We start from the raw sequence: 24,088 nt of genomic DNA, 5'->3' as shown, positions 1-24,088 counted from the left end.
GGAATGGGACTTAATCCACCTGGACTTTGGCATTTACTCTGGAGTAAATTAGTAAATGTAAAAGGTATGTCTCAGTTTTGAAATTATTTCATAATTTGCTTAAAGCATTTCAAAGAAAGAAGAGATTATGAAGTAGATCTCTTACAGATAAGGGAACTGGGATCACAACAAACTGAGAAGCTTATTCTCAGCACAGACAACTCAATTATAGCCTCCTGGTTAACTGGTCCTTCTTTCTTTTACTTTTCCAAATTTTTAAATTAAGATATAATTCACAACCACAAAATTCATCCTTTTAAAATGCATAGTTCAATGGTTTGTACTATATGCACAAGGCTGTGCAACCATCACCACTATCTAATCTCAAAGCATGTTCATCACCCCCAAAAGAAACCCATACGCATTAGCCATCACTCTTCACTATCCCCTTCTTCCTGCCTGCCCCTGGCAACCACTAACCTACTTTCTGTCTCTATGGATTTGCCTATTTGGGATATTTCAGATGAATGGGATCATGTATAAAATTCATAATATGCCACTGTAACTAGACCTCAACACTTAACATCAACATCATGTTTTCAAGCTTCATCTATCTTTTTTTTATTTTTTGAGACAGAGTTTTCCCTCCTGCCCACCTCTGCCTCCCAAAGTGCTAGGATACAGGTGTGAGCCACTGCTGGAGTGCAGTGGCATGATCTTGACTCACTGCAACCTTCACCTCCTGGGTTGAAGTGATTCTTCTGCCTCAGCCTCCCAAGTAACTGGGATTACAGGCACCCACTACCACGCTCAGCTAATTTTTGTATTTTTAGTAGAGACGGGGTTTCATCATGTTAGCCAGACTGGTCTTAAACTCCTGACCTCAGGTGATCCACCCACCTCAGCCTCCCAAAGTGCTGGGATTACAGGTGTGAGCCACTGCACCCGGCCAGTTCATCTATCTTACAGCATGTAGCATACTTCATTCCTTTTTATGCTGAATAATAGTGTATTATATGGATATACCACACTTTTTAAATTCATTCATCAGTTGATGGTCACATGGGTTATTTCTACTTCTTAGCTATTAGGAATAATGCTGCTATGAACATTCAAGTACAAGTGTCTGGGTAAATGCATGCCTTCAATTTTCTTGGGTATGTATCTAAAAGCAGAATTGCTAGCTGTATCACTCCATGTTTAAATTTTTGAGGAACTGTCAAACTTTTTCCCAAAGCCGCTGCACCATTTTATATTCCCATCAGCAACATATAGGGGTTCCAATTTCTCCACATCTTTGACAACATTCTGTTATCTTTTTTATTAGAAGTAGCCTAGTGGGTGTGAAGTGGGTTTTGAGTTGCATTTCTCTAATTACATGTCGAGCATGTTTTCATGTACATATTGAGTATTTGTATATCTTATTTGGAGAAATGTCCATTCAAATTCTTTGCCCATTTTGAACTTAGGTTGTCTTTTCGCTGTTGAGCGATACGGTTTGGCTCTGTGTCCCCATCAAGATCTCACCTAAAATTGTAATCCCCATAATCTCCATGTGTCAAGTGCAGGACCAGGTGGAGGTAATTGGATCATTGGGAGTGGTTTCCCCCATGCTGTTCTCATGATAGTGAATTCTCAATGAGATCTGATGGTTTTATAAGTGTCTGATGTTTCCCCTGCTTGCACTCACTACATGCTGCCACCCTGTGAAGAAGGTGCCTGCCTTCTGCCATGATTCTAAGTTTCCCGAGGCCTCCCCAGCAATGCAGAACTGTGAGTCAATTAAATCTTTCTTTTATAAATTACCGAGTCTTGGGTATTTCTTCACAGCAGTGTGAGAATGGACTAATACATTGAGTTATGAGAGTTCCTTATATAATCTAGATATCAGACTCTTACCAGATATAGGATTTGCAATTATATCTCCCATTCTGCGAATTCTTTTCACTTCCTTTGAAGCACAAAATTTTATTTTATTTTGATGAGATCCAAGTTATCTACTGTTCCCTTTTTTTCTTTTTTTGTTTGTGTTTTTGACATCATATCTAAGAAACCATTACTTACTTCAAGTCCTTCTAAGAGTTTTATGATTTTGGTCATAACATTGAGGAATTTCATCCATTTTTAATTTTTCATATGGTGTGAGGATGGGATCCAAATTCATTCTTTTGCATATGAATATCCAGTTGTTTTAGCATCATTTATTGAAATGACGATTCTTTCTCCATTGAATTGTCTTGGCACTCTTGTCAAAAATTAATTGACCATAAATGTATGAGTTTATTTCTGTACTCTCAGTTCTATTCCATTGATCTATCTATCTGTCTTTATGCCAATACCACACAGTCTTGATTATTGTAGTGTGGTAGTTAGTTTTGAAATTGGGAAGTGTGAGTCCTCCAGCTTTATGCTCCTTCTTCAATATTGTTGTGAGTTTTCTGGGCCCCTTGCATTTCATAATGTATCTTTAAGTAGTCCTGTGCAGGAGGTGATTTCAGTAGCTACTAACTGTGCCTGGTACCATCTGGGACCTATAAATTGGCATGGAAATTTAAAGCAGGGTCTTGTTAGTACACAGAAAAAAATAGTTACATTGGAGGGAAGGTGATGATTTTTTAAATTTCCAGTCATATTTGATGCAGCTCATGTAAAATAAATGTTGCATTAACTAAATATTATATTGTAATTGCAAAAAAAGTTGCAACTGTTTTGTTGGCAAACTGAATGCTTCCAAATAAGTGTAACTTATTTTAAATCATTATATAGGTGTGTTCGTGCAGTTAATAAAAATATGAAGCTTTTTTCTGTATTTTTTTTTTTTGAGATGGAGTCTCGCTCTGTTGCCCAGGCTGGAGTGTAGTGGCACGATCTTGGCTCCTGTCTCAGCCTCCCAAGTAGCTGGAACTACTGGTGCCCGCCACCACGCCCAGCTAATTTTTTTGTTTTTTTAGTAGAGACGGGGTTTCACCGTGTTAGCCAGGATGGTCTTAATCTCCTGACCTCGTGATCTGCCCACCTCGGCCTCCCAAAGTGCTGGGATTACAGGCATGAGCCACCGCGCCTGGCCCTGTATTTTTTAATATTTCTAGTACATGTCAGTTTTTTAAAAATTTATATTTGGTCTTGAATCCTTTTCTAAGTCTAAATAAATATTCACTTTTGTACCCAACTTTGTATTCTTTTTTGCTTTCTTTTTTAAAAGAATCACCCCCAAAACTTCCAGGCTTCAGGCCCTACACACCCTGGACCCACCTCTGCATACTGATCATGCTCACCTGTAGGTTGACATATCCACAGGTGTATGCACAGGAGAACTTGCCAGGCTCTCCCTATCAGAGGAGCCACAGAGGGAAGACCTTTAGGGTAGTCATGAGTCTCCAGCTGCTTCTGGGAGGAGAACTCAGTGTCCTCTGCACAGTCCTGCTGTGAACATGCTTGCAGGAGGGCCTGCACCCACACAGCCTCCCTACCCATATGCATGCCTGACCATGTTCACCACAGCCATTATCCCATCTCACCCTTCCCAGCCTCCCTCCCACAGCCTGCAGGGAGAGGCATCCAGGCCCAGGGGCAGGGGGGCTGATGCTCTGCCCCCAGGGCCACACTGACACCCTAAGGGGCATTGCTGAAGGATGGTAGGAGCCCATGAGGGAGAGGGAGTGTGAGGGCTGGTCACAGATGGATGAGAGTTGGGCTAGGGAGCCTGAAGGAAGGGAGAAAAGGGAAGAAGAGGAGATGAGGTACCATGTCATTTAATCCTCATCAAATATTGGTCCCCTTATGGATAATGAGGAAATAGAAGCCTAGAGAGGGAATGGGACTAGTCAACACAGCTAGTAAGCAGCAAAAATGGGATTTGTAACCAAGTCTGTCTACATCAGTGGTTCTCTGGACCGGAAGAGATTTTTACCTCCCAGGGGACATTTGGCAGTGTCTGTAGACCTTTTTGGTGATAGAGGCTGGGAAAGAGGCTTCTACCGACACCTAGTGGACAGAGGCCTGCTAAATATCCTGCAATGCACAGTACAGCACCCCACCCCAACTCTGGCAAAGGATTACATCTGATCCAAGATGTCAACAGTGCAGAAGTTGAAAAACCCTGGTCTAAACACCTTCCAAGAGTATTCTTCACCTTGGCCCCTTTCTGGACTTCCCCTGGCCTAAGCTATCTTGGAGCCCCTGCCCCAAAGTTTCCAAGAAGGAACAGCTGTATACCTCGCTGCAGTCCAGCCCAGGTTACCAGGGTCACTGTTCAAGTTACAGATCTGTAGCCAGGGTCACCGATTTCCCACTACGAGATCTGTGGTTTCAATCTTCCCTGACCATTGGAGGGAGGCGGTATGGTCTGGGGAGGGGATGCCTGCCACCCCCATCGCTTACCATCAGAGCAGGGCTACTACCCTTGAAGCCTTCTGGGTCAATACCCAGCTTAGGTTTGTTTCCAGCCATGGCCACAAGATGGCACCCCAGCCCACCAGGAGAGCTGAGGCTCTGGGCCTGGGAGAGCAGCATGGAGGATGTGCCAACCTGGACAAAAGCCTAGGGGCTGGACTTGGGCCAGTTCCAGAGCTTAGCAGGACCAGATCTAAGGCCTGCACGTGCCAGGTGGGAAAACATAGGCCAAACTTGGCTTCAGAACTCCCTTCACCATTTTTTTCAGTCCACTCCCAACACCAGCTCATATTCTAGCCTTTCCTACATGAAACTTACTGGAGCCCAGCAATCCCTTCTTGGGCCTGAACAAGAGAAATTCTAGAACTGAGGTGTTAAGGATACAGGAGTTATTATTATTACTCCAATACAACAGTAAAAAAAATGGAGGCACAGAGAAATTGAGTAACTTGCCCGAGGTCACAGCTAGTCAGTAGTGGAGCTGGGATTTGAACCCAGGCAGTCTGGTGTTAAAGTCTGTGCTCTTAGCCACTGAACATACCACCCCACCAGTAATTCACTGCTCCCACCCCCACCAGCCCCAGCTACCAAAGACCCTCTGGCACCAGACCACAAGCTTTCTTCTGCAAGGGAGGGGTAAATGGCTGCAAATAGGAGGCACTGCTCCAGAGTGGAAAAGGAGTGAGGTTTTCAGTCTAGCTGGGGGTCTGTGGTTAGTATTTGTGGGTGAGAAGCTAGGGATTGGTTAGTAATTCCTCCTTTTACTTCCCCCCACACCCTCTACTTCTGTTTTCTGGTTTTTGTTTTTTGTTGATTTCTTCTGTGTTGTCTTCTTGGTTTTCCTAGGCTGTCTGCAAATGCTAGCATTCTTCCAGTGTGAAGGGGAAGTGAGAGAGAAAAGTTTGATGTCCTGTTCAGGATACACAAGGGGGGCCATTCTTTGGGGCCTGGGCTGGGGGTGTGTTATCAGGGATCAAAGTGGGAATCCTAAAGTGGAACAGTGTGGGGCACCTTGGAAACAGCTACCCTCTCCTGCGGGGGAGCTCCTGTGTCTGAGTTTTCTCTGCTTATCTCTTGGGGGATTTTAGGGTGTAATGGGCTTTAGGGTGCAATGAATACCCTTTCACATTCCTTCTGCCTCCAACTCTGGCCTACCTCCCTCTTTCTAACACACCGTCCAGAGCCCCTAATCTCCCAACCGTCCACCTACCAGGAGCCCCTTGTTTCTCTCTGTCTCTCTGTGACCCTCCTCAACTGCCTGGGTCACACTGCAGCCCTCCTTAGTATTCGCCATGGGGTAGTGATGGAGCCCTGCACCAATTCCCTAGAAGACCCTGGGTAAGTCCCTTCTCCTGACTTGGTCTCCATTAGGGGCTCCATACTCCCACAGTCTCTGCCACTTGGGTTCTAGGATCCCAGCCTCTCTCCTAGCCTTTCTCAAATCATCTGGAACTAAGTGAGGATCTACTGTGTTCTGGGCACTCTGGAGGGAAGCAAACAAAAAGCCCTGGAGGAGCTGATGGTCTTTTTATGGAGATCAGATGAGCTATGGAGAAGATCAGGAGCCATACTCTGATCCCATGTGGTTCTGCAGGTGAGGAAAGAGGTGAAGTCCTGGAACCCTATGGCTGGTAGAATCTCAGAAGGTTTCTTGGGTGAGAAGAGGAGCTGGACATCTGGCTAGAAAGAAAGGAAGGTTTGGAGAGGCTGCTTTCTTGTCTCTCCTCATCTTGATTTCTCCCAGCTGTGTGTGTGTGTGTGTGTGTGTGTGTGTGTGTGTGTGTGTGTGTGTGTCTGCCTCTGTGTCCACCTTTTTCCCTTCCTTCTGGATTCTCCATGTATATTTCATCTTCTACCAATGTTGGGACAGAATTTTCTGAGAACCCATATTTTGGGGATCTGAATATGGGCCAGGCTGGTCCACACCAGGCCAGGCTTCCTTGTGGTTAGGAGATGGGAACTCACACTGGTCAGGGTGAAAGGGACAATCAAAAACACTCTCATCCCTGCATTACTCTGAGATTGAAGGGGAAACAGCTCCTATTTAGAGGAATCACACAGATCAATATCTGGAAGGAGGAGGTGCCATGCAGGCCCCAAACTCCAACCCTCTCTTTGTCTCCACCCAACTCTGCCTGTGTTTCTGACTTAATTTGCCTCTCTGTCTCTCCCCTTGTCCTATTACCATCTGTCAATCCTTGCCCTGCCCCTCTCCACTCCTCCAAGTCTTTTACCCACCACACACAGATTTTCCTGTGGCTAGATTGGGATTCCCCTGACCAAGTAAGGAGAGCGATGTCTGTGGCACAGCTTTGTCCCCAGGCTCACGACAGCATCTGTGGGTCAGGGTAGAGGGACAGCTGTCTGCACAGTTAGAAAGTGCCAGCAGGTAATCAGAGCCTTGTATCTTCTTAATTAAATCGCCCTTTGCCCAGCCATCCTGTGTTCGATTGGTTTGAGCTGGGATCAATAAGCCTCTTTCCCAGCCCAGCCACCCCTGGAGCCGGGCCTGACCTCCCCAGTCATGCCTAGGCCCGCCTGGCCACCTCCCCAGAAGGTTGGGAGCTTCTCGAGGCCAGAGGCTGGGTCTGATACATCTCTTGTGTCCTTGTGCCTGGGACGGATCACGAAACAAGTAAGGAGTAAAGGAGTGATTGCTCTACTGAGTAAACTGAGGCACTAGCAGCAGGCATGGGCCAGGAAGGCTTTGAGGTTCAAACTGAAACTCCCACCCCCAGGACCAACTGTGAAGCTGGAGGAATCACACAAGCAGCTGCTCCCACCCAGCCCCCAGACATAACACCAGCTCCTCCCTCCCAGCCCCCAGACATAATCACCAAGGGCAGCTGAAGCCCTAGGAAGTGCAGGGTGGGGGTGTCAGTGCTCAGGGAAACTACGAGCAGTTGCTGCTTCTGACCTCTGAGGGCAGAAGGCCCTTTTCATAAGGGGTCTCCACCTAGGGATCCAGGGTTAGTGTGGGAGAGTCAGCGAGCTTGGATGGATGTGGCATTCATGGGAGACTCCCTCTGTCTGAAGCTGGAAAGGGCCCAGGGTCAGTAAGGAGTCCAAAGGGGTTAATAGGGGTCCAGGACTGATTGTTAGTGGAGGGCGTAGAGGATAACGTGGTGTGTGTGTGTGTGTGTGTGTGTGTCTTGGGGTCCATGCAAGATATTACCCATGGAAGGAACATGGAGCCTCCAGGTTCCGCGGGAAGGGTCGGTATTAGAGGATTCCTTGGAGCGGTCAGCACTGGTCCGGGCCAGGGTGTCTCTGATGACAAAACTCCGGAGAGCTTTGTCTCACCAGGGATCAGATGGTCCCTGGTTTGGAAGGCGAGGGGAGGGTGCCAACGCCCTTCTCACCTCAGTCTGACCCGGGGGCGCGGGCCCAGACGTCTCTCGGAGCCCCCGCCGCTGGAGTGGCGTTCCCCGAGGGCGGGGCGTGGGCGGGTCCCCCGGGAGCAGCAGGAGCCTCGCGGGGCGGGCGCCCCCAGCGCCGAGGTTGAGGGAGGCCGGGCTTGGTGCGGGGCTGGGAGGGGGGCGCGGAATCAGGGCTTTTTAGGACCCAGCGCGGCGCCTTCCTCCGGGGGCGAGTGCGGCTGCGCGCGCCGTGTGCCCGTGTCCGGAGAGCGGCGGGCTGGACGCGGACCGCGCGAGCGAGCAGGCGACGGGCGAGCAGCTAGCGGAGCAGCAGCCCCGGCGGCAGCAGCGTCGCGGCGGCGGCGGCGGCCGCTCCGCGCCTCGCCTTACCGGCCTCGCCGGCCTCACCTCGCCGCGCCCGGACCCGCCACCCCCGCCTCCCCGCCCGACCTCCGCAGCCCCCCGTCTCGGCCGGCAGCGCCCACCGCCTGCCCGAAGCGAGGAGCGGAGTGCGGGGCGCAGAGGCACCGGAGCCAGTGCCCGCCGGCCCCGCAAACCAAACCTAGCCGGGAGAACCCCCGCCTGGCCCCGCGCAGCTCCGCGACCGCCGGGAGCTGTCCCTTCAGCACCGCCGCGGGAGCCCGAGTCCCAGCGCAGCCCAGCGGAGCCCCAGCTGGAGCCCGGGCGCACCGAGAGCAGCGCTCGGCGTTAGCCGCACGAGAAACACCCCGGGTGCCCCTGCCCAGGGGGCCCGCCATCTCCAGGAGGCGGGGAGAAAGAACGAGGAGGGCGGGCGGGCAGGCGGGCCCGCCGCCGGGGGGAGCAGGCAGCCAAGCAAGGAGAGAGGGAGGGGGCCGGAGCCCGCCCTGCGTCCCGAGCTGCAGCCCGGCCACGCAGGGAGGAAGGCAGGCGGCATCCATCTCCCCCGCGCCGAGAGCGCGCCGCGGCGACCACCGCACAGAGGAGCGCGAATTTCCCGGCCCGGTCTCCTCCCCTCCCCCTCCCGGGGGCTGGCCTCTAGTCCGGCCCTGGGAGCGGCTGACCTTCCCCCCAAAAGCTTTGTGCCTATTTCTCCATTTTCCCGCGGAGATGGGAACGGGAGACCGGCCCCCCAACCCTCTTTCCCCTCCTCCGGGGGCTCACCGCTGAGCCCGCCCCCCTCCCTCTTTCTCCCTCCCTCTCTCCCTCCCTTTCTCCCTCCCTTCTTTCCTCCTTTGCCTCCTCCGCTGCCGGACCAGCTCCCTCCCACATCTGGCGCCTAGAGACCCCTGGGATCCCGCACACTCCCCTGGACCGGCACCCAACAGAAAGCGCCCAGAGAGGCTTGGCTCGCTCGTTGGGGTGGCCAGAGCCGCGGACCTCTGTTCCCCCCGACGGCTGGGGGGAGGGGGGAAGAGGCCGCGCGCCCCCCTCCCCGGCGCCAACTCCCCCTGGCGGCTGCTCCCATGGGTGTCGCTGGGCCGCGCCATGCCTAAGGGGGCGCCGCGATGGGCCAAGGGGACGAGAGCGAGCGCATCGTGATCAACGTGGGCGGCACGCGCCACCAGACGTACCGCTCGACCCTGCGCACGCTGCCCGGCACGCGGCTCGCCTGGCTGGCGGAGCCCGACGCCCACAGCCACTTCGACTATGACCCGCGTGCAGACGAGTTCTTCTTCGACCGCCACCCCGGCGTCTTCGCGCACATCCTGAACTACTACCGCACGGGCAAGCTGCACTGCCCGGCCGACGTGTGCGGGCCGCTCTACGAGGAGGAGCTGGCCTTCTGGGGCATCGACGAGACCGACGTGGAGCCCTGCTGCTGGATGACGTACCGCCAGCACCGCGACGCCGAGGAGGCGCTGGACAGCTTCGGCGGCGCGCCCCTGGACAACAGCGCCGACGACGCGGACGCCGAGGGCCCCGGAGACTCGGGCGACGGCGAGGACGAGCTGGAGATGACCAAGCGCCTGGCGCTCAGTGACTCCCCCGATGGCCGGCCTGGCGGCTTTTGGCGCCGCTGGCAGCCGCGCATCTGGGCGCTCTTCGAGGACCCTTACTCGTCCCGCTACGCGCGGGTAAGTGACAACTTACCCATCAGAAGAGCGGGGCGGGAAGGCAGCTTCTTGTGCCTCCCCGCGGGCAGGGGTGGACCGCAGAACTGGCGCCTAGGGAGTTCAGAATCGAAAGGGGGTGTGTGCGCATGTGTGCACATACCAGGGTAAGAGAGAAAGGGTGTCTGCCGGGGTTCTGGTTTTCTATGTATGTCAGTCTGTGTGTTGCCAAGTTTAATATGTATGAGTATGAATGGGTGTGTTTGTGTGTATGAGTAGATTGTGTGTGCATATTTATGTAAGTGTGGTGGAGTGTATTTGGGTGGGTAAAGTGTGGAGTGGGAATGAGTGACCATGTGTGTATGTTTGAGTGTGCATGAGCGATTGCCCGTGCACATTTGTTTCTTTGCGGAGGTGCACTGTCAAAGTATGAACTGCCCTCGAGATTTTAGTGTGGGGAGGGAAGCTGGGAGCCCTTCCTCCTGTCCAGGTAAAGGGGCATCTGGAGCCAGCCATGGTCCCCCAAAAAGGCCTGAGGCCTGCTGGGCAGCTTGAGACAGCCGCCCCCTCCTCAGGGAGCAGCCTCCGGCAATTTTGAGGAGGTGGTCAAGAGGGCATCTCATGGCTAATCTCCATGGCTTGGAAGTTGGTGGAGGGCTGGGCTGTAGGGTAGGGGTGGTCCCTCTGAGCCCCTGATCCTGAGATCATAGCCTGTCCTTCCTCCTTGTCGAAAGGGGAGGGTGTTGGAGTGGGTCACTGGGCTTATGCCAGTGCTTCCTCTGGGACATCCGGTGGTGGGGAGAGGGAGTCCTTAAGGGGGAACCTATAAGGAGAAGGTGTGTGAGAGGTGGGTGTGTCTTCATGGGCCACTCCCCTTTAGCCATACCCGCTTATTTCCAGGAAAAAAAGACACGCTGCTACTGACCTTGGTCCCTCAGATGGCCTCTCTGGATCAGTTTCCTCATCTGTAAAATGGGGGAGGGGGCCTGGTGAACTCTCAAGGGCCTTGCTGCTGGACCATAAGTGACTGAGCCCAAAACGAGGAACTGGTAGCAGCCACCCACCCTGGAAGAGGCACTCCCAGCCTTCACTGGGCTCTGTCCTTAGAGGCCTAAAGAGAGACTCTAAGGCCTGTAGGGGAAGGGTAGAGTGGAGAAGTTAAAGGAGAGCCCCTCCTGCATCCGTGAGCTGCCCTCACCCCCTACCAGGCAAAGCACTGCCTCTGCCCTGCTGTCTTTTACTTCCCATCTCTCCCCTCCTGCCCACTGGAGCCTAAGCCAGAGCCAGGGGAGAGGGCTAAGAAGCTGCAGAGGAGAGTGGAAGGGGGAGACTTGGGGGGCCCTCAAGTGCCCATGGGCAGAGAAAATCTATGTTTAGGCACAGACCTGGTAGATCTGTTAACTGAGATCAAACACAGTATGGCATGTGGGGGGTGGATAGTGGGTCAGTCTGATACCCTGAATTCTAGAACGACTATGTTTATAAGGGGAGGCAATAGGGAGAGAGCCCGGCCCGTGTTTTGCCACTGAGAACCCTGACCAAGGTCACCCAGGGAGCAAGAGGCCAAGAAGGACTAGAACTCAATTCTTCTGGGACCCTATCCTCCCCTGGGCTGGCTACCAGCTCCTGCCTTTCCCCAGAGTGGACTGGGACCCTCAGAGGGCTTCCCTCCCCTTCCCTTTCCTGTCAGAGGCCACCACAGCTAGAGGGTTATGTAACTGGAGGCTGTGGCTGAGCTGTGGGGAGGGGCTGGAGGAGGGGGATGGGAGGTTGAACCAGTGCATGTTGGGGTGGGGGTGGGCAGAGGCCTGGGTTACAGCAGCTGCCCATTCAGCCCACACTTGACCTTGGACAGCAGCTCCCCCACCAACTTTGGCCCCAGAAGCAAGGGTTAGGCCCAATCTCCTGACTCCCAAGCAAGAGCTGGGTCTCCCAGCCCCACCCCTTGCACTCAGTGTTGGGGCTCTGATCAGTGTCCCGAGTTTCAGGGCAGGCAGGGGGCAGTGGGGCATGTTCCAATCCCCTCCCTTGGCCCTCTTCTCCCACTGGACATTTCTAGGCTGCGGGTGGCCTTCACCCAAGGCAGACAAATGGGCCAGCTAGTGTGGTTTGAGGTTCTATTGGTGTGCAAAACCATGCAGAAAAGTCTTGAAAAAAATCTATGAAGTGAATACTCATTGAAGAGCGGACTCTGAGGGAAAAGAGTGGGCGCCTGGTGGTCGGGGCGAGGCGGTACTGGGATAGGAGTTGGTGCTGGTGGGTGCTCCCCTTCAGCCTGTCTGAGCCACCTTCTCTCCCCAGTGGCCTCCGAGGAAGGTTGTGGTCCCTTCCAGCTCCCTTGGGGAACAGTTGAGGACGCTGAGGCCCGTAGGGAGAGGGACCTGCCCAAGGGCACTCAGGAGCTGAGGAGGGCAAAGCGGGATTAGAACCCCGGCTTCCTGCCTGCCGCCCGGCTGGCCTAGCTGCATTGCGCTGCCTCTCTGCGGCTCATCTGCGCAGAGACCAGCCGCCTGCCCGCCCTCCTCCCCCTCCGTCTTTGCTCTGCCGCCTCTGCTGTCACCTTTGTTTACCCCTCCCCCGCGCCTCCTCACACAGGCGGGTCGGGACTCAAGTCGTTATTCTAGATTTAGACCAGCACGTTGTGTGTGATATTGCATATGTGTATGAAGGAAAGGCTGTATGTGTGAGACAGGCTCTGTGTAAAAGAGATTGTGTGTGAGAGACTTGTGTGTGTGAGAATAAAAATGTGAGACTCAGGGTGTGTGTGTATGTGTGTGTGTGTGGTGAGACTGTGACTCAGTGTGAGCTTCCTGAGTCCTTGTGTCAGGGGTTGTGTGTGTGAGAGAGGTGGATTCTGTGTTTTGGATGGACTGTGCGTGTGTGAGAATGAGACTGTGTGGGAGAGAGTGTGTATAAGGAAGAGAGCCTGCATGTGTAAGAGAGATGCTGTGTGTGAGGTTTGAGGAGTGCATGAGAGTCGAGGTGAGCGTGTCTGCATGAGTGTGTGGCTGTGTGTGGCAAGTGTGAAACTGCATATGTGGAGCTCGTGTGTGAGGCTGTGTGTGTGTGTGTACGTGTGTACACATAAGGCAGGAGGCTGTGTGGGGTGGGGGTCCCTGTGTGTGACACACTGTGTGTATGTGAGGGCGTGTATAAGACAGAGCCTGTGAGATCATGTGTGTGACAGTGTGTGTGGCGCGTGTGTGAGACCCCACGTGTGTGTCAGTGTGCTGTGTATATGTGAGAGAAAGGTCCTGTGCATCCCGGGTGTGTGTGTGCTTGAGGAAGATGAGATTCCACAGCTGCCTCCTGCCCACTGCCTCAGTCTCTGGGACTCTGGAGTGGCCTCATTGAGGGCATTTCCTATCCTCAATAGAGATGCTGTTCTGCCCAGGCCACTGTCAGTGTGTGGGATGGGTGGTGAGGTCACCTTTCCCTGAGGAGCTGCCACCTACCCTGGGCCTTGGTGCTGGCCCTGGAGATAGGGGCTGCGTAGTCGGGGTGGGAGGGCCCATCTGAGTTCCCGAGGGGCAACAGTGCTGGCTGGGGCAGCTGCTCCCCTGGTCCCCTCTCCTGTGCTCTGGGCACCAGCCTGAGGAGATGAGGGGTCGGGGGGACGAGCTGGGACGGGATGAGCTCCACGTGTGTTCTGGGGTGGGAGGTGGTGCCCCTGACACACACAGGACAATGATGATGATGGTACAGTTTGGAAAGGCTATGAAGGGACTTCCTGGGGCCATGAGAATAAGAACTGCCCCAGAGGAGGTGATGCTGGGGCAAGCTTTGAGGGGCAGGGAGGAATTAACCAGGCAGAGGGCAGGGGGTCATAGAGGTGTGAGAGCAGGCAGGGGAGTGTTGGGGCTGCCTGGTTTGAAACCTGTCCTCCTGTCTTCCTTGGGGGCCAGCTCAGGTCTGAGGCTCTCAGCTTTAGTCTCCGATTTGCATGTCATCATCAGGGACATTGTTGTGTCCCATCAGGGCCAGTGGTGGTCCTTGTGCTGCAGGCCAGAGTGTCCTCTGTGTGTGTGTGTGTGTGTGTGTGTGTGTGTGTTAACATCTGTTCCTGAGTCACTTGACCTTCCAAATGCCAAAATAGTGCCAATGGCCCCCAAGCTGGGGAGGCCCCACCTCCATCCACCCAGCTGCCTGCCTCTCCTCTGACCCTTGTCCTGTGTCTGTCTCTCTGTCCCGTCACTGCCTCTTTGGAACTTGATAAAAACTGGTTCCCCATCAGCTCCCTGGGAAGGGAATTTACCTGGTGGCAGGAATGAAACCCCCAGCGAGAGGCTTCTCTTCCTCCCTTGGGTCCCAGCTGACACAGGGCTCTTGGAGTCGTGGCTTGGCATGCGGAGGGCTGGGGGACAGAGCTGTTATCAGGGGATTCTAGGCAGTGCACCCCCTTACCTCAGAGCCCACTCCCCCAGGCCAGGGCCCCACTTGGAGTCATGGTACCATATGAAGGACACCCATGAGCAGTGGAGAAGGGGCTGGGTGTGCTCCCCTCCCAGCCTCCCCAAGGGCCCTCCACCACAGTGTGCCCCTACTTCCCATGATCCTTGTGCGGGGGTCCTCAGGTCTTTGAATGGTTCCTCCAGCTTCCCCCGACCCCATCCCAGTAGTGACAATCATAAACCAAGCGCCTTCTGGTCAGAGCCCTGCAGCCCCTTCACCGCTAAATGGAAATAATGATAGAACCGACCTCACAGGGTTGGTGTGAAGATAACTGAGATAATAATGCTTGGATAGCCCCAAGCCACAGGGTCTGGCATACAGTAAGTGCTCAATAAATGTTGGCTATTATTATTACTACTGTTGGTTGTATTATCATTTCCCCTCCTGTAGACTCTCTCTTCTCCCTCCACCTCCATGTTCACCATCCTGGCTCAAGCTGCCATGGTTCCCCTCAGGCCCACCTCCCCAGCAGCCCCCAAGCTGCTCTCCCACCTCCAGCCCCTGGCTGCTCAAGTTTATCCTCCACCTGGCAACCACAGGGGTCTTTTCAACTCACAGACCTGTCAGATCACCCGAGCCTGCTTAGAACCCTTCAGTGCTTCACCGGCCCATAGCCCATACCGTGGCCTCTCAGGCCCTGCCTGTCCCTCCAGTCTCCTCTGGCCTGACTGTCCCCATCGCTTACCAAGCCCCAACTACCCGGCCTCATTTCAGCTTCTTGCATGTGCCAGGTTCCCCTGCCTCGGGGCCTTTGCACATACCCTGCCCTCTGGAGCACTCTTTCCTCTGGCTCACCCCTCTGTAACCCCCACACCCCACCTCAAACAGCAGCTCCTCAGTGATGCCTTCCCGGGCCCCCAGGCTGAGTTGAAGTCAGAACCAGGGCCCTTCCTGGGAGAGAAGCTCTCTGATTTGTAATAAAATGTTCATTAGCATCCTTGCTTGATTTGGGCTCATCTCTCCTCTATACTGTAAGCCTCTGGCATACTCTGTAGAATAGGAGCCGTTATTATGACAGATGAGGAAATTGAGGCCCAGAGAGGAGTGCGCTACCTGAGGCCCCTTGTGAGCGGGTTAGCTGAGGGCTGGCTCGGAAACTCCTGTCTCCTGACTACTGGCTCACTGGTGCTTCGTGTCACATTGCCTCAGTGCGTTTGAAGTCTGTACTCCTTGACTCTGAGCAGGAGGCCTGGCCTCTGCCAGAAGCTTTGGAGGGGATTGGCTGGAGTCTCTCAAGGAGCAAGGTGGGGGTTGTCTCAGAGGTGGGGGAGGGGGTTCATCAGGGGCTCATTCCAGGGTCCACTGCCCGGGCTGGGGATCTCAAGGCCTCCACGACAGCTGAATATAGTGCCTCTGGCTATTCTGAGAGGTCTCATGACCAGGGGATTCGCTCTGGACCAAAAGGTCAGGGCCTTGAGCCACTGCCTCCCATCAGCTGCGGGCCCAGCCTGGCCACCACCCCAGCCGGAGCTCCTCACTGCTAGATGCAAGCTTAGAGGAGAAGGAGGGCCTGACAGGCTGCAGGGGTGCTTTGCTGTCCAGTCCTTGTTCAGGGGAACCATTTGGGTGGTAGGGACCACTTCACATATGCGTGGGACTATTGCAGGGAATGGGCGCACCCGGGCTACCTCTAGTCAATATTTTCATCCAGTGAAAATAAACAGGCTCAGAGAGGGAAAGCTACTTGCTCAAGACCACACAGGGAATCAGTGAGACTCAAACTCACAGCCTAGGCCTCTGGTCCTAGGGCCTGACCATCTGAATTTCTTTTGGCTCTCAGTTTTACAAGAACACCAAACCCCACCTGGACATGCTGTTCTTCTCTTATCTACTCCCATTAATTTCCTTCCTGGGAAGGTGGAATAAACAGATACCTGCACTCCAAGGACACAGTACAGCTGATTGAGACCTTCTCAGATCAGCCAACCCAGACTTGACCCAAATCCTTAGGATTCCCAAGCAGGATTTTCCAGAACCCCCTTCCTTTCTCGAATCACACAGTGTCACACACTGTCTTAAGGATTTGATTTATATATCCTCATTTATTAATAATTCTCCCAAGACTTGCAAGACTGCACTATACTGCCACACTAATGACACAGACAAGGCTGCAGAGGCTCAATGAAGTTAAATAACTTACCCAAGGTCACTTAGCTCATGAGCAGTGGAGCCAGCAGTTGGACCTCAGTCTGTCTGACCCTGGTGCTCTACCTGTAACCATTACACAGCACTGCCTCCTGTCCATGTTCCAGGGATGCTGAGGCCTGTGACTTGCTGTGCCCCAGGCTTGAATTTCCGTCTGGGTCTCTCCCTCCTGACCAACCACTCTTTCCCAACAACCTATCCAGAACCTGTCAGCAAGTTCCGGCCCCTGGGTAATGGCAAGTGAGGGCCCTGCCTGGCCAGGCCATGGGGCTAAGAGGGTGCTCTATCAGTCCCAAGGAAGAAGGTTTCGTGACAATGCCTCAGTTGTCCTCCCACTCCCATCCATGCAGGCCCTGGGACTCCATATGGCCTGAAGAGAAATGGCAGGAGGATTGGGAGGATCAGAAGCTCCCTGTGCAGGGTGACACATGGTGGGAACGCTGGCTGCCCCTCAGCTCGGCACTCCGAGGCCTTCTGCCCTAGAACCCAGCCATTGCTCCTGCAGCTCCCTTCCGCCAGCCTCCTCCATGGTCCTCATCGGCAGCCCTCATTTTAACCTCTGGGGCTTTGGTCATCTATTCCCCTCACTTCGGCTTTGGTCATCTATTCCCCTCACTTCGGTGTCCTCCCTGCTTTTTGCTGAATGTGAAAATCCATCCCTCAAGGTTCCTCACACTTAGCCCGGCTGCTCCTGCCCTCGCTGACCTCATTTTTTTGGGAGTGAGGGGTATGGTTGGGCACTGAGTCACCCAGTTTGTGAGATTTGAGCTGGTGGTGTGTGGGTCAGTTCTGGAGACTGGGGGCTGGGGACAGGCAGGCCCTCAGGATTAGGGACCAGCCCAGGTGTGTGGAGAGATGAGAGCACAGACAAGACCCAGGTTGCAGGCATCAGACACCTGGTTTAGAGAGGAATCTAGCCAGGCCTCGAAACCAACTGGGCTACCTTGAGCAAGTGCTGTCACCCCTTCGTCCTGCCGCCCCTTCGTCCTGCAGTTTTTCCAGCTGTAAAATACAGAGGTCGTTTTAAGTGACCGCTAAGGCTCTTCCCAACTCTGACATTCTGGGAGTCCAAGAATTCTAGGCTTCAGCTTCCCAGAGGAGCTGGGGGAACCAAACAAGTCCTGCCCTATTTCTCCTTCCCTCTCCCAGCCCAGCTCCTCCCCAGGACTCGTGTGAGCAATCCTGACAAAGGTCCTGGCCTAAAGCAGGCAGGAGCCCAAGGGGAGGGGGTCTAAAAAGCTTCCTCCTACATTCATTCAGCCTGCCTCATCCTGTCCTCAGTCATTCATTCAAGGCATAGTGATCATGCCCCTGCCTGACGGGCTCCCCAGCCCTCTGGCAGGCACAGACCTGGGGAGGTCACCTCTTTTGGGGGTGCTTGCTCAGGCCTATGGACAGCACCTGTTGCCTACTTCTCCAGGCCCTTCTCTTGGCTTCCTGCCCTCAGGGAGCTGCAGAAACGCCCACTCAGAGCTACTGTGTGCCAGGCTGTGGGGTCTGGAGCAGGGGCGATGGGGCCAACTTCTATGGTGTAGGGCTGCTGTGGGGAGGGGTGCAGGGGATGGGTGCCATGCTGGAGGGGCCAGGGCTAAGTAAGGGTGTTTGTGATGGCTGCTATGGGGGATGGAGGGATGGCTGCTGGAGGACTCCCACCCATGCCTGACCCTCAGAATTACCTGGGATGCTTAAAGTTCGTACTTCTGGGAAACTCGATTCTTAGATTGGGGAGGGGGAGAATGTTCCCTTCACCCCTCAGCACAGCTGAGGTCACTGCTGAGTGAGGGTGCATCGCTGCAGTGGGGCCTGAGAGGTGTGGGCTCCTTCCACTCAAGGTGTGGTCCTCTGACCAACAGCAACACCATATGGACACTTGTTAGACATGAAGCCTTTCAGGCCTCACCGCCAGCCCTGAAACCGATTCAGAATCTGCATTTTCACTCCCCAGATGATTCATGCACTCTGGAGTCTGAGAAGTGCTGATGCAGGCAGCGGCTCCAGTCGAGGGCCAGCCTCAGGACACAGAGGGCTAGATGGGTGTGTGCGGGTTGGCAGAGTGTCACAAGCAAGCCAGTCCTTCCTGAGGCCAAGGCTTCGATGGCAGGGGGACTGGGCCTGGGGTGAGGCCCCATCACAGCCATGGCCACCGCATCCATCCAGTGGCTCTCACTGGTAGACCTTGGGAGTCATCCTGGACTCCTCTCTCTCTCAGACATCAACCAACCCTGTTGTCTTCATGTTTCAAATACACTCGGAATCCGACTGCATCGCACCCCTCCATGGCTACCTCCTGGTGGAAGCCCCTGCCTTCTCTTGCCTGAGTTCTTCTCTCAGCCCCGGCTGCCCCTGCCCCGCCCTTCTCTCAGGGCAGCCAGGGCCAGCCTGGCAAAGTGCTATTCAACAAAGTCAGCCCTCTGCTCCATCTCACGCTGGGGTCTGGGCTTCCTCAGAGGGTTCAGGGTTCACTTGAGTGCCCCACACCCAGCATCTCCCTCTGCTGTCTGCTTCTCTCTCCCTCCCTCCCCCAGCCTCCATGGCTTTCTTCCCCAGCGCTGCCCATGCTTCTGCCTCAGGACCTGTGCTGTGCTGGTCCCTCCACCTGGCATGCTTTTCCCTTGGGTATCAGCTTTCACACCCCCTCCAGGTCTATACTCAGACATCATCAGTCCAGACGACACTCCTCTGGCCCCTTGCCCACTTCGTGCTTTGCTCTTTTCTCCTTGGCATTTACCACCATTTAATGTACTATATAGTTTACTTGTTTGCCTTGTTTATTGTCTGTTTCCCCACTAGACTATACAGTCCGTGAGGGTAGGGATTTTTGTCTCTTTCTCCAATTGCTCTATCTCTAGAAGCTAGAGTAGGGCCTGGTATATAGTGGGTGCTAAATAGATATTTACTGAAAGAAAGAATAAGCAAATGGGGTTCAACGCCGAGGGTAGACATGGGTACCCTGCATTTGAGCCTGTTCCTAGCTGAGCCTTCCTTTCTGGCCTCACGTGGGAGCACAATCCTTCCATCCCCTGAGCCTGGAGCAGCGATGAACAGGCAAAGGCTGGGGCAGCACTAGTAGGGGGTCCAAACCCCAGTCCAAACCCCAGCAGGGGCCCACTTGCTGCTGTCACCACACAGGCCCAGATGAAGCTCTTCACAGCTTAACCCTCTGTCTTTTCAAACTCCTTCTCTGCGCTGCATCAGCCCAGCCACCATCCACAACCACAGCTTCAAGGCCACAAAGCTGTTTTCCAAAACTGACATGCACAAGTTCCCAGGTCCCGCTTGGTCCAGCCCAACCCCTGAGTCTGACTTCTCCTGGACTCTGTTCCTCCCGAAGGCCAGCCAGGCTCTTTTCCTACCTCTCCTTCCCCATCTCCTTCCATGTCTTCCCTTCCCTGTCCCCTCCTTGTCCCCTTTCCTCTGTAGCTGTGCTTGTGGAAAGTTCTAGGCATTAGTCACTGGTTTTCAAAATGAACTTCTCCCCTCCAAAGTCTAGGATAGTTTCTGTCCCAAATCCCCGGCTTTGGGTCTGCTTCTGCGTTCAGTAGAAAGTGTATGGACTTTGCATCTCCCCACCCCGCACTGCTTCCTGGCTACATAATTTTGGGAGTATGACCTGGAGCCCCTTTCTCTGCTAAGAGCATAGCCCCTTGAACCATGAGGCCTTCGATCAAATCCCAGCCCCACTGCCTTCCAGCTGTGTGACCTTGGATAAGTTTCCTAACCTGTCTGTGCCTCCAAAGGGGGATATTAATAGCACCTGACTCATAGGGAAGTTGGGAGGATCGAATGTGTTAAGCCTTTAGCCCAGAACCCAGAACATAGTAAGTGCTTAATTGTTGTGCATTCCATCATCTTTTTACCAGCTTTCGGCCCTGCGAGATTCAAATCGTCACCTGTTACCCACCTGTTTCCTTCTTTTAGCACCTGGCTCTACTGCCAAATGCTTCTGCTAGGGGTCACCTCACCAACTGTGGCCCCTGGGGCCCCTTCTTCCAGTCTGTCTCCCAGGGGCAGACTTCAGAGGTGTCACCCTGGGAGTCAGGCATGGATTCTCGCTTGGTTCTCCTGAGCTCCCTGTGTGTCCTGGGCAGGTCACAGCCCCTGTGAGCCTCAGTCTCCCCATCTGTGGTCATGGGCCGCTTGTCCCTGCTCTTCCTCGATCCACAGGTGTGGCAGGGTATGAGAGAGAGGATGATGGAACTTCCGCCTATTAGGGGAGAGGGAGGGAGGGCTGCTGACATCAGGCCTTGGTTGGGAGCCAAGCACAGGGACCTCAGATGCCGACAAGTGTGCCAGTGTGGTAGGGCTGGCGGGCGGAGGCCATGCTTTACAGCTCAGGTCATTGGAACATCTCCTCTTTAAAGGGGCTGCTCAGGCACAGGGAGAAACCTGGGGGCTAAGGCTGGGGGCTCCTGTTGGGTGCCCATGGGTGGTGCCCACTCTGAAGCTGGGCTGCTCCGCCAGGCCGACGCCAGCCTGGGTGGGGATGAGCTAATATTAGCTGGGGCAGCCCCAGACAGCTGAGCTCAGGGGGGCTCAGGAGCCAGCCTCGCTGGGTCAGGCTCAGATGCTGCCTCAGTGTGAGCCATGGCAGCAAAATGAAGCTTTCTCTCAAGCCTCTGCAGGGCGTTGGATGCCCCTTCCACCCTGGCCAGCCCCAGCCCTTCCCTGTTGGCCTGGCAGCCTGGCTGTGGCACCCCTGCTCACGATGCCACTCACCTCACCTCTTCCTTCCCCAGTGCAGCACAGAAAGTATACAACTCCTCTCCCTACACTCCCACTTTGCACATAAACACAGTCCGTGAGCCATTTCCCTGCCAGGGGCTGCTGTCAGCACCAATTCATCCATCCAGCCAACAAGTGTTTGTTGAGCATCTACTATGTGACAGGTGCTGCTTCAGAAGCTGGGAATAGGGCAAAGAACAAAACCACCAAAAATCCCTGCCCTCAAGTTCTTATATTCTAGCTGGACAGGATGTGACAGAGGCAGGAGCCCAGGGCGCGCTGGAGTGGGCAGTTTTAACTTGTGTGGCAGGGAAGGCCTCACTGTGAGCACGGGTCATATTTCAGCAAAGATTGAAGAAGGTAAGGAAGGAGGCCACATGACATCTGGGGAGCAGAGGAAGTGAGATGTGCAAAAGCCCTGAGCAGCTGTGTGCCCAGGGTTCAAGGTGCAACGAGGAGGCGTAGCTGGGCTGGGCTCAGAGCCAAAGGACAGTGGTATATCAGAAGGGGTGGTGCTTGTTCCACACAGACAGAAAGATGGAGAAAATGGACTCTGGGGACTCCAAAGAAGGGAGGCTAGGAGGGGGATGACAGTTGAAAAATTACCTACTGGGTGCAATTCCAATATTTGAGTGATAGGCACACTGGGCGCCCCCATACCCACCAGTATGCATGTAATGCCCATGTGGCAAACAAGCACATGTACCCCTTAAATCTAAAATAAAATAATTTTAAAAAGAAAGAAAAATCCACCCCTAAAACGTGCAAAGAAAGAGTCGAGCTACCCAGAACCCCACTGGCTCCTGACGGTGGGGTCTGCTCCTGCCGGGGCCTGCCTCATGGGTTCCCTGAGTGTTCCAGCCCAGGGCAAGGCCGAGCTCAGTTCGCACTGCCCTCTGCTCCCCTCCTGCAGCCACAGGGGCCTGCACAGGGTGGGCCTGCACGGAGGAGGCTCCTGCCTGGCCGTAATGAGGGGCCTCGGTCCTCTTCCTGAAGGCCAGCGGTACCCAGCAGGAGATGGTGGTTCCCATACATGGTTGCCACCATGCTGGAGGACAGGCAGTTCTCTGAGCTGGGTGTGGGGCTGGAGAGAAGTTGGTGAGAGAGCCAGAGGGTCAGGGGCCCTGCCGGGGAGAGACCATGTGAGCTCTTTCCAGTCACACAGGCCTCCGTGGTGCTCACAGCGTTCTCACTGCAGGTGTGCCAGGAGAAGATGGCTAGTGGCATGGGCACAGGCCACATTGGAGCCAGACTGCCATTGGAGCCAATCCTGGGTCTGCTAGTTCTTAGCTGTGTGACCTTAGTAAGTCTCAGTCACCTCAGCTATAAAGAGGGGAGAACGAGAGTCCCTACTTCAAAGGGCTGCTGTGAGAAGGCAATGAGAGAAGTCACAGAAGGCCTCCGGCTCACTGCACTGCGCGCATTGGTGCGCACGTGATGCCCAGGATCACTCACACCTCTTGCAGATGAGGCATCTTTGTAGGATGCTCTGCAGACACTCGCCTCACCCCACCTGGGAGGGTCTGAGAATATGAATCTAATGCCTGACAAGGGGGCTGCCATACCTAGGGAGGCTTCGATGGGGACCAAGCCCTGCCAGGTGGCTCCCTGGGGACCTTCTCTGCCCACATAGGTGGTGGGGCAGAAGAACATGACTTCCTTGGGCCTTATCACCAGAGCAAGGTAGTGAACACGCCTCAGGCCACAGCCACCCGCCAGGGCCGGTGTCTCGCCACTTAGAGATGAATGTTTGATGCTCAGCCTCAGGGGCTCTCTGAGCAGCAGTGAGGAACACGGCCACCTGCTGGGCCACCTGGAGCGAGAGCTGGAGCCCTGGGTTAAGGGGAGAGGGCTGGGCCCTGTAAACCCACGTGTGTGGCTGTCATCTGCTGAGGGCCAGTGCTATGCAGTGAGCTCCCTGCAAGCTGCCGTGGGTGGTTCTGCCCCGACCCCTGTTCAGCCCCCACACCTGGAGCAGTCTTGCCTTTTTGGGCTCAGCTTCTTCATCTATAAAGTGTGCATAATGGCATCACCAGCCTCTCAGGGGTGTTAGGAGAATCCGTCAGACCAGAGGCAGAAAGAACATTAGGAAGAAAATACAGTTCTCAGTGCCACGTGCAGGAAGAGGCCACCATCTCAAGTGCAAGATGAATGTAGGGAGGGGACAGGCTAGAGGAGAGGGTACAGGCCTTTGGGCCTTGCCAGGCCTGGGTTCTGATCCTTCCTCTGCCTCAGTGTGGACTGAGGCGGGTGGTGTCTGGCTGAGCCTTAGTTTCCTCGTGTGTAAAATGGGATGATAGTTTGTACTTCACAGGCTGTGGTGGGTCTCAGAGGGGCAAAGGCCCCAGCACCGTGCCTGGCACATGGGAGACACTTGCCAAGGGCTGAATCTGGTGACCTGGGGTGCCACTGTCAGCCGGTCGTGGGTTTGGATTTTCCAGGGTATAAGGAGGCCCTGGCTGAGCCACAGAGGCAGGGAGGGAGGCTGTAGAAGCCTCAGCCGGTTGCTCCACAACCTCAGGGCCAGAAGCCACCGTCACCAATGATATATTTAGAGGCACAAAGGTCAGAAATACCAGGCGCTGGCTTCCCTTCTAGGCGGCAGGAATCGTATCTCCCGAGGCCTGGCTGTCACCAAGCAGATATTTTTTTCCTGTCTGGCAGTCTGAAGATTGGAGTAAAAGCCTGGAATTTAGGAATCACAGTGGTTTGTGCCGGCTTGCTGAGACTTTCCATGTCCCCAGCCCTTTCCAAAGCCTGTGGTACGACCCTTGGGAGCCCCACCCGCCCTGCTATTCCAGATCACCCGGGGCCCCAGTGTGCATGATCCATTCCCAACGTGCTCCGGCTCCCTGCCCCTCTGCCTTTGCTTATTCCGTTGCCTCCACTGAGAATGCCCACTCCTCCTCCTCTGCATTTCTGAAATGGATGCATCCTGCTAGGCCAGCTCTGATGGCTCCTCCTTTAGAGAGCCTTTCCTGACACCCTCTACCTCCTGGAAGAGCC

General features: G+C 54.5%; 1 protein-coding gene across 1 annotated transcript in view; it reads left to right on the top strand.

The window, feature by feature from the left end:
* Positions 1 to 7,988: 7,988 nt before the first annotated feature.
* The window catches only part of KCNC1 (potassium voltage-gated channel subfamily C member 1), a 48,669-nt gene continuing 32,569 nt past the window's right edge, over positions 7,989 to 24,088 (top strand). The window contains exon 1 of the mRNA XM_005578473.4: positions 7,989 to 9,787. Coding sequence (XP_005578530.1) covers positions 9,218 to 9,787 — 570 coding nt within the window. The 5' untranslated portion in view covers positions 7,989 to 9,217. The remainder of the gene's footprint in view (positions 9,788 to 24,088) is intronic.

The sequence above is a fragment of the Macaca fascicularis genome, chromosome 14 (assembly GCF_037993035.2).
Source record: "Macaca fascicularis isolate 582-1 chromosome 14, T2T-MFA8v1.1".
Classification (NCBI taxonomy): Eukaryota; Metazoa; Chordata; class Mammalia; order Primates; family Cercopithecidae; genus Macaca; species Macaca fascicularis.
Note: the sequence above shows the minus strand (reverse complement) of the source record. Positions and strands in the feature narration are given on the sequence as shown.